Genomic DNA, 9,912 nt, shown 5'->3' with positions numbered 1-9,912 from the left:
AGTCCAATTTTATTCTTACATGAGTTCTACACATATGCACATCTCTGTAGGAGGCACCATAAGACCATAAGACATAGGAGTGGAAGTAAGGCCATTCGGCCCATCGAGTCCACTCCGCCATTCAATCATGGCTGATGGGCATTTCAACTCCACTTAAGCGTATTTGATGAAAACTCACAGCACTGTAGTTAGTACTAGCTCTACTATCTTGGTCAAGATTACAGGCTGAGGATCATATCTGGAATGTCTTCTAAGAGATTGAAATCCAGAGAGTTAGGTTGTCTTACACTCAAATATGCCTAACTGTTTATACCTCAGTTAGCTTATGTCAATTAGCTTAAAACAGGGAAACAAAATTAAGGGGAATTCACGTAATAATAAATTACAGGACTTCAAAATATCCTCGAAGAAAGTGAGGATTGCAGATGCTGGAGATCAGAGTTGAGAGTGTGGTGCTGGAAAAGCACAGCAGGTCAGGCAGTGTCCGAGGAGCAGGAAAATCAACGTTTTGAACATATGTCCTTCATCAGGAATTCAGATTCCAGATGATGGGCTTATGCCCGAAATGTCAATTCTCCTGCTCCTCGGATGCTGCCTAACCTGCTGTGCTTTTCCAGCACCACACTCTCGACTTTAAAATATCCTATACAGGGTGAATTTTTGGTAGAAATGTAATCTATTGACGGCTGTTCTTTAATCTTCCATGGGATGTGGGTGTCACTGACAAAGCCAGCATTTGTTGCTGTTTCCTATTTGCCCTTGAACTATTTGAGAATTTAGTGAAGATCACCACATTGCTGCGGTCTGGAGTCACTTGTAGACCGGACCAGGTAAGAACGGCAGATATCCTTCCCTTGAGGACATCAGTGAACTATGCAGCTTTAGAAAAATCAACAATAGTTGTCATGGTCATCATTTCTAGGTCTAACTTAATATTGCAGATATATTTTTTTAATTCAACTGACCTGATGCGATTTGAACCCCAGAGCATTAGAGAGGGTCTTTGGATGACTAGTCCCGTGACAAACCACCACTCCATCATTTCCCCACAAAATTGATACCAGTACTGCAGTTGATTATGGATTCAATGAAAATCACTTCCACCTTGATACAGATAGCTCAATGTCTGCTCATCAGTAATGAAAGTTCAGCATCCAGTCACAGGCTAAATTAAGTCGCAGATCTTCAACGTTTAAAAGGGACTTCCCCGCATTGTAGGTGAAATGCACTGCACTCTCTTGTCCGTCTGTAGAGGGAAATTATAAAATGGTCAGCAACATCACTAACATCAGAGTGGCAGGTATCAAAGAATACAACAACAGCTTGGATTATATAGTGTCCTAAGGCAGCAAAATGTTCCAAGAGCATTATCAAATTAAATTTGATGGTGTCATGTGAAGAGTGTTTAGGACAAGTGTCAAAATGTTTGGTCAAAGAGTTTGGTTAAAATGAGTGTCATAAGGGAAGAGAAAGAGGTAGAGAGAGTCAGAAAGGAAAATCCAAATCATAGGGCCCAGGCAATGATGAAGTGAGTAAATTTAGGAATAGATGAGAGAATGGGGTTGAAAAAACATTAAGTGATTTGAGGGTTCCAAGAGTTGAAGGCCTTCCCCAGAAGGGAAAATAGAAAAACTATTGAATATACTAGTCCAACTCATCTTATATACATCAAGATTGAGCTTCAGTATGACCAGTACACTCATTTCCATGTTACAGACACAGAGGAACCTCGATTATCCGAATATCAATTATCCAAATATCGGATTATCCGAAGGAGATCTCGAGGTCCTGATAGAAACATTACATCAAAGACGTGTTTCCAACACTGACCGCATCTCTTGTTTACAGTGATTAAGAGTAAACCTGGTTTATTGAAATGCTGCCGAGAACAGTCCTGCATTAATGGGACCCAAGCATCGTCGCCAAAAGACTGACCTCCCGCCCTCTCCAAACACACTTTCCCTGGAATTCTATACAGGCGTGCACCCCAAACTGCCCTTCCGCAGATAGTCTCTCCAACATTATCCTGTACAGGGCAAAGGTGGAACCTGTCAAAGAGTTGCAGTACAACGGGGTGTGTGTGTGTGTGTGTGTGTGTGTGTGTGTGTGTGTGTGTGTGTGTGTGTGTGTGTGTGTGTGTATATGTATATACGCGCGTGCGTACGTGCTATTTGGAGACTCATCCCCGAAAAGCAGCAGCACCAGCAGTCTTATTGTTGGTGTCCAGTCCGGCTGTCCCGGAGAAGGAGCGGAGGCGGACAGGGAGGACGTGGGTGGGGTGGGGTGGTGGGGTTGTGATGTTGTATGGGATTTGGAGGGGGTGGGGTGAAGGGGTGGCGTTGGACGGGTTTGGGGGGTGGGGGGGAGGAGGAGGATGGTGTTGGATGGGCGGGGTCAGGTTTCGACGGGGTTGGGGCCAGGATTGGGGGGGGGCGGGGGTCCGCGTGCAGTGTGCTGCTGTCTCATTTCCTGATCGGGGAGCAGACTTACCAGAAAACTCTGAGCCCCAGAGGAAAGGCATTGTATCGATTAACTGAATAATCAATTATCCGAACGAAATAGTGCCCGCCCATCTCATTCAGATAATCGAGGTTTGTTAGATTAGATTAGATTACTTATAGTGTAGAAACAGGCCCTTTGGCCCAACAAGTCCACACCGACCCGCCGAAGCGCAACCCACCCATTCCACTACATTTACCCTTTACCTAACTTTACGGGCAACTTAGCATGGCCAATTCACCTGATCCGCACATCTTTGGACTGTGGGAGGAAACCGGAGCACCGGGAAGAAACCCACGCAGACACAGGGAGAACGTGCAAACTCCACACAGTCAGTCGCCTGAGGCGGGAAATGAACCCGGGTCGCTGGCGCTGTGAGGCAGCAGTGCTAACCACTGTGCCACCATGCCACCCGTGTCTGTATTACTGTTATTTTCCCATAAGGAGATGACTGGGGAGATGCAATGGGGATGGGGAGTGGGAGTTAGGTGGTTCGAACAAACAGAAATACAACACAAACATGCAAATTTTAAATTTGAAGCATGGTTGGACTGAGAGTTAATAAAGTTCAGGAAACACACAAATAGAACTTGGTACAAGTTACATGAACAGAGCTTTAGATAGAAGAAAGTTTATGGAGAATGGGTGATGAAAGAACAGACCAGAGAGCACTGGAATAGTTAAATATGGAGTTAACACACACATGGATGAGGGTTTCAATCAGAGATGGAGTCTAGTAATGTCACTAAGGTAGAAATAGGCTGTCTTTGTGATGCATAAAATGTGTGGTAGAAACCCAGCTTCTGACAGGCAGTATGAATGGAAGCACATTCCAACCAAATCATTATACTGTCAACTTCTTTCCATCTTTTAGATTTTCCGAAAAAATTTAAGCAACATTTATACACAGCTGCCTTGAGGCTAACATTTTGAATAATTCTACTGCCTGTTTTCTCCAAAGCCAATCTCATTCTGTTGTTTAGCCAGAAACAAAACAGAGTGGTTTATTTTAGTAACACATGCATTTTCTCTCATTCCCTCTCCTGGGTAACCATTTCAGAAATAAAAATCAGTCTAATGCCACTGAGCAACTCTCCTGCCCTTTCTTCCAGTGGGGTTCCCTTAATCACTGTCCCTCTCACTTTCTCAGTGCTTGTCAACATTTTTTGTGATTACTCAACTCAACAAAACTCTTTGTCTGAACAGTTCACAGAGAGCAGTGAGGTCAACTTATTTACCTGGGTACCTTGCTGTCACACATGTAGGTCTCTCAGCTCCCATAACAAGGATCCTCTCCACCACACACCCAGTGCAGTAACATCCTTTCTCATCAGCACACCTTAACAGAAAGAATAACAGTTACACAGTTTAGCCTTTTACAAAGACAGTAAGCCTCAATGCTGAACAACAATTTCATTTGCTTAGCGCCTTTAAGTTAATTAAATTACCAAGGTGCTTCACAGGAGCATATAAAATAAAGCATGAAACTGAGCCACATTAGGAGGTATAAGGTTAGATGACCAAAATCATGATCAAAAAAGTAGGTTTGAAGAAGTACCTTAAAGGAGGAAAGTCAGGTCGAGAAATAGAGCAGTGAAGGGTGGGAATTTAAAAGCTTCAGGCAGAGGCATTGGCATCATGGCTGCAAGAGTGGAGTAAATCTTATTTCAAATATACATCATGTCAAGCAACACAGGTAGCTTGGAAGATTGTGGAGATTAAACAGATAGGCAAGGCCATGGGGGTTTTGAAAACAAGAATGAGAATGTCAAAATGTGCAGGTGCCAGTGTTGGACTTGGGTGGATAAGGTGAAAATTCACATGAGACCAGGTTATAGTCCAACAGGTTTATTTGAAATCACAAGCTTTCGGAGCACTGCTCCTTCGTCAGGTGAAGTGATGACGAAGTCACCTTATGAAGGAGCAGTGCTCTGAAAGCTTGTGATTTCAAATAAACCTATTGGAGTGGAACTTGATGTCGTGTGGTTTCTGAGAATTTCAAAGTTAGACACTGTTTGACTCGATATCAAATGAAGTAACACAGAAGTGATAGGGGAATGGAACATGCTGCAAATTAAGACAAGGACAGTGAGCATGAACAATCTCAAGTTTACAGAGAATTGTATATGGGACGTCATACATTGAATAGTCAAGTCTAGAGGTAAGAAAGGCGTAATAGTAAGGGTGTCAGTCGCAGATAAAACCAAAGTAAAGTCAAGCAAAATTACAAATGGTGGAAACGGATGATCCAAGGGATGGTTAGAAGCTCATCTTAGGGTCAGATGTGAAATCAAAGATGTAAGCAGACTATCTTAATCTCAGACTGTTGCCAGGAAGACAGGTGGTAGTTAGGGAATGGAGATTAAACAGGGATGATTCCACAGAATAATTCATGGAGCTCTTGATATCCTGACATGTTTTCCTCGCAAGGTTAATACCCCTGATAGCCTAATCAGTAAAGGTGCATGCAAGTGACACACAAGATACAGGAACAGGAGCAGGTGATTTAACCCTCAGCGAGATCTGCCATTCAATTTGATCATAGCTGATTTGCAATCTAACTCAATATATATGCCCTTGCCCGTATTTCTCAAAACCCTTGTCAAAAATCCATCAATCTCAGATTTAAGATTAAGATCTCGAGCCCCAACAACAGCCCCAACTGGTTCCAAGGTTCTTATAAACCAGTTTACCAGTTAAATCAGTAAAACTGATCTCACGGGTTCAATTGCTAGTCCATACAAAATTAACTGAGATTAATTGAAACAGGAAAGGGTCTTATTGGGTGTAATTAGAAATAGGACAAGGTGAAACAGTCACCCTAGCATCTTTGTGGACAGAGTTTCAGTCGGTGCTATGACCTTGGCTGTGATTTCTATGAATATTCAGTATCTTGGCTCACAAATGAAGCATGATGGCTTGATCTAGATACCAGAAACCAGTTGGTGTCCATAGAACACAACTTCAGCAACAAATAATAAGGGATGAAAACAGGCAAAAGCAAAGTACAAAAAACATTATATTTTGTTGTCAGCAGAGTCAAAATAAAAACAATTACTAAAATATTTCAATAGTTTTTACCTTAGCACCACCCCCTATGGAATAATCTACTTCAATTAATTGTCCCTGCTGAAACTGATGACACAACCAGATTTTAATGTAGCTGAAATTCCAAAAGCTGGTGTAGCCCAGAACCACTAATCTTTGTACTAGAAAAACAAATTAACTGGCTCTTCACATCAATGTCATCATTGCTAGAGCAATTCAACATATACCTTCTCTTTTCCATTATCCATGTAACTCCCTTGCTTTCAGTATATACAACACTGGCATTTACTCGACAAATGGCATGCTAGCCTTCATTACAACAGGATTTGAGTACAGGAGCAGAGATGCCTCATGGCAATTATACAGGGTCTTGGATGGACCACACCTGGAGTATTTTATGCAGGTTTTGTCTCTTTATCTGAAGAAAGATTTTCTGGTTCTGAAGGTAGTGCAATGGAGGTTTATTAGACTGATTCCTGGTATGACAAGACTGACGTCTGAAGGAAGACTGGATCAGTTAGGACCATATTCACTGGAATTTAGAAGAATGAGAGAGATCTCATGAAAATCTTAAAAGTTTTAACAAGACTAGACAGGGTAGATGCAGAAAGGCTTTTCACAATGATCCATGGATATAGGGTAAATCATTTTGGACCGAAATGAGGAAAAATCTCTTCACCCAGAGAACAGTGAGATGACAGAATGATTGCCGAATTGGGAAGCAGGCTCGAAGGGCTGAATAACCTACTCTTGTTTCTATTTTACATGTTTCTGTGTTAATTGTAAAATTGCTTACGTATGTCCTGTACACAAAAAGGAAACCAAATTCAACTTGGCCAATTACTGTCTACAGTTGCTTCCACAGTTGTTCAGCAGTAAAAGTGATGCAAGGGGTCATTGACATGCTTTCAAGGGATATCTGCAAAAAATAATCTGCTTATTGAAACTCAGTCAGGATTCCAGTAGGAGCACTCAGCTCCTGATCTCATTACAGCCTTGATCCAAACACAGAAAAGGTAGCTGAACTCCGAAGGCGATGTGAGAGTGAACTTCACATCAAAGCAGAATTTGACAAAGGATGACATCACAGAGCCCAGCAAGCTGGATATGAATGGGAATCAGAGTAAACTTTCCACTGGTTGGAGTCAAAGCTGGCATGTAGGAAGATAGTTGTTGGTTGCTCATGGACGCCTCCCCCTACTGCCCCCTTGACCATGACCCCACCTCCCACCACCAAACCATCATCTCAGGGGATCTCCCATCCACCGCCTCCAACCTCATAGTCCCACAACCCCGCACCGCCCGTTTCTACCTCCTGCCCAAAATCCACAAATCTGACTGCCCTGGCCGATTCATTGTCTCAGCCTGCTCCTGCCCCACTGAACTCATCTTTGCATACCTCGACACGGTCCTGTCCCCCTTAGTCCAAGGACTTCCCACCTACATTCGGGACACCACCCACGCCCTCCACCTCCTCCATGATTTTCGCTTCCCCGGCCCCCAACACGTTATCTTCACCATGTCCCTATACACCTCCATCCCCCATCACGAAGGTCTCAAAGCCCTCCGCTTCTTCCTTTCCTGCCGACCCAACCAGTACCCTTCCACTGACACCCTCCTTCGACTGATTGAATTGGTCTTCACTCTGAACAACTTCTCTTTCCAATCCTCCCACTTCCTCCAAACCAAAGGATTAGCGATGGGCACCCGCATGGGCCCCAGCTACGCCTGCTTCTTCATCAGATATGTGGAACAGTCCATCTTCCACAGCTACATCGGCACCACCCCCCCACCTTTTCCTCCACTGCATCGATGACTGTATCAATGCTACCTCGTGCTCCCACGAGGAGGTTGAACAGTTCATCCACTTTATTAACACCTTCCACCTGACCTCAAATTTACCTGGACCGTATCAGACTCCTCCCTCCCCTTCCTAGACCTCTCCATTTCTATCTCGGGCGACCGACTCAACACGGACATTTACTATAAACCAACTGACTCCCACAGCTACCTGGACTACACCTCCTCCCACCCTGCCCCCTGTAAAAACGCCATCCCATATTCCCAATTCCTTCGCCTCTGCCGCATCTGCTTCCAGGAGGACCAGTTCCAATACCAGATGGCCTCCTTCTTCAAAGAACACAATTTCCCTTCAAACGTGGTTGATGATGCTCTCCACCGCATCTCCTCCGCCCTTAAACCCCGCCCCTCCAATTGCCACCAGGACAGAACCCCACTGGTCCTCACCTACCACCCCACCAACCTCCAGATACATCATATCATCCTTTGTCATTTCCGTCACCTCCAAACAGATCCCACCATCAAGGATATAATTCCCTCCCCTCCCCTATCAGCGTTCCGGAAAGACCACTCCCTCCACGACTCCCTCGTCAGGTCCACGCCCCCGACCAACCCAACCTCCACTCGCGGCACCTTCCTCTTGCAACCGCTAGAAATGCAAAACTTGCGCCCACACCTCCCCCCTCACTTCCCTCCAAGGCCCCAAGGGATCCTTGCATACCCATCACCAATTCATCTGCACCTCCACACACATCATTTACTGCATCCACTGCACCCATGTGGCCTCCCCTACATTGGGGAGACAGGCCGCCTACTTGCGGAACGTTTCAGAGAACACCCTGGGACGCCTGCACCAACCAAACCAACTGCCCCGTGGCTGAACACTTTAACTCCCCCTCCCACTCCGCCAAGGACATGCAGGTCCTTGGGCTCCTCCATCGCCAGACCATGGCAACACGACACCTGGAGGAAGTGCGCCTCATCTTCCGCCTAGGAACCCTCCAACCACAAGGGATGAATGCAGATTTCTCCAGCTTCCTCATTTCCCTTCCCCCCACCTTATCTCAGTCCCAATCCTCAGACTCATCACTGCCTTCTTGACCTGCAATTTTCTTCCCGACCTCTCCGCCCCCACCCCCTCTCCGGCCGGTCACCCTCACCTTAACCTCCTTCCACCTATCGCATTCCCAATGCCCCTTCCCCAAGTCCCTCCTCTCTACCTTTTATCTTAGCCTGCTTCTCATTCCTGAAGAAGGGCTTATGCCCGAAACGTCGATTCTCCTGCTCCTTGGATGCTGCCTGACCTGCTGCGCTTTTCCAGCAACACATGTTTCAGCTCTGATCTCCAGCATCAGCAGTCCTCACTTTCTCCTAGGTGGTCAATCATTTCAGCTTCATGATATCAATGCAGGAATTCCTCAGGGTCATGTCCTTGGTCCAACCATCTTCTGCTGAATCATCAATGACCTTTTCTCCATCAAAAGCTCAAGTGGAGATGTTCACTGATGATTGCACAATGTCCATCTCTCCCCAGAAGTGAAGACCAATTCTGCTATATCTCAATTCCTATTTCCTTCACTCTCCTCTGCAAACTTCCTGAACTTAGGTCTGCTGATTCTCTCTTCACTGACCACCAAACAACTCTCTATCACCCATTCCTCAGTCCCAAGGCAATTCACTGACCACATCCAATTCCAAGTCACCCAGATTTTCTTCCTGATCCAAGGATCAACCCGCTCCTTGGTCATTTTACTTACCCTTCAAATCCAACTCTATAAGTCTCCCTACCTTTTAACTCTCTTCCTCTTACCCCAGAGTCCCAGTTTGAGTCATCCACATATAGAACTAATCTGATGTGGCAGCCCCTGTTGACAAAGAACTGAAAGGGAAGGGCAAAGTTCCCCTAGGTTACCAGCAGTAGTCACCAGGAGATAAATGGCCTAATCTGGGAAACTTTAGCAATCCAGGATGATGAACAATACTAGGGTGAACTATCTCAAATTCTGGGGGTTTCCATAGGGTTGAGGAGAGGCTTGTTAATCAAACTTGCTGGATAACATTTGCTTCGTCTATTGCTGACCCGAGATAAGTCTGTTCTTTGTGAGGCCTCTTCCCTTCTTGAAATATTAAATCCTTATTATTTCCGTGGCAGATCAAAGACTCTGAAATTTAACTGACATTATCAATGCTATCCAAAGTTCAATTCCGACAACAATGCCCACCGCCACCACACGTTGACACTAAGACTCTCGGAATGCTTTCTCATCTTAGAGTTCAAAGTGGGGTTATGAGATGCGACTGAGATTCTGGGAGAAGTTGGCTTGGACACTATAACTGAGAAGGGGTTTGCGGGAGACCTGGTCCTCAATAGGAGGAAGAACATCCAACAGAGTGATAGTGACGAGTGACTGAGGAGGATTCTGGGAGATTCTGAGAGTGTTCCTTCCTGCCGGCATATAAAGGGAGGCAACTCAAATGAGAACAGCCAATTTGAAGAGTAGTCTGTGAGGTCAAAATGCTGCTGTCAAGGTGAAAATGTGTGCTTTGGTGAACTTCAGAAGTGAT

General features: G+C 45.1%; 1 protein-coding gene across 1 annotated transcript in view; it reads right to left on the bottom strand.

The window, feature by feature from the left end:
- Positions 1-982: 982 nt before the first annotated feature.
- LOC132818041 (neutral alpha-glucosidase C-like) overlaps positions 983-9,912 on the bottom strand; it is a 125,201-nt gene continuing 116,271 nt past the window's right edge. The window contains exons 23-24 of the mRNA XM_060828649.1: positions 3,738-3,838; positions 983-1,246 (exon numbers count right to left, since the gene is read on the bottom strand). Of these exons, the coding sequence (XP_060684632.1) occupies positions 1,134-1,246; positions 3,738-3,838 (214 nt within the window). The 3' untranslated portion in view covers positions 983-1,133. The remainder of the gene's footprint in view (positions 1,247-3,737; positions 3,839-9,912) is intronic.

This window comes from Hemiscyllium ocellatum, chromosome 8 (assembly GCF_020745735.1).
Source record: "Hemiscyllium ocellatum isolate sHemOce1 chromosome 8, sHemOce1.pat.X.cur, whole genome shotgun sequence".
In the NCBI taxonomy this organism is placed as follows: Eukaryota; Metazoa; Chordata; class Chondrichthyes; order Orectolobiformes; family Hemiscylliidae; genus Hemiscyllium; species Hemiscyllium ocellatum.
This window is presented reverse-complemented; position numbering and strand designations above follow the sequence as displayed.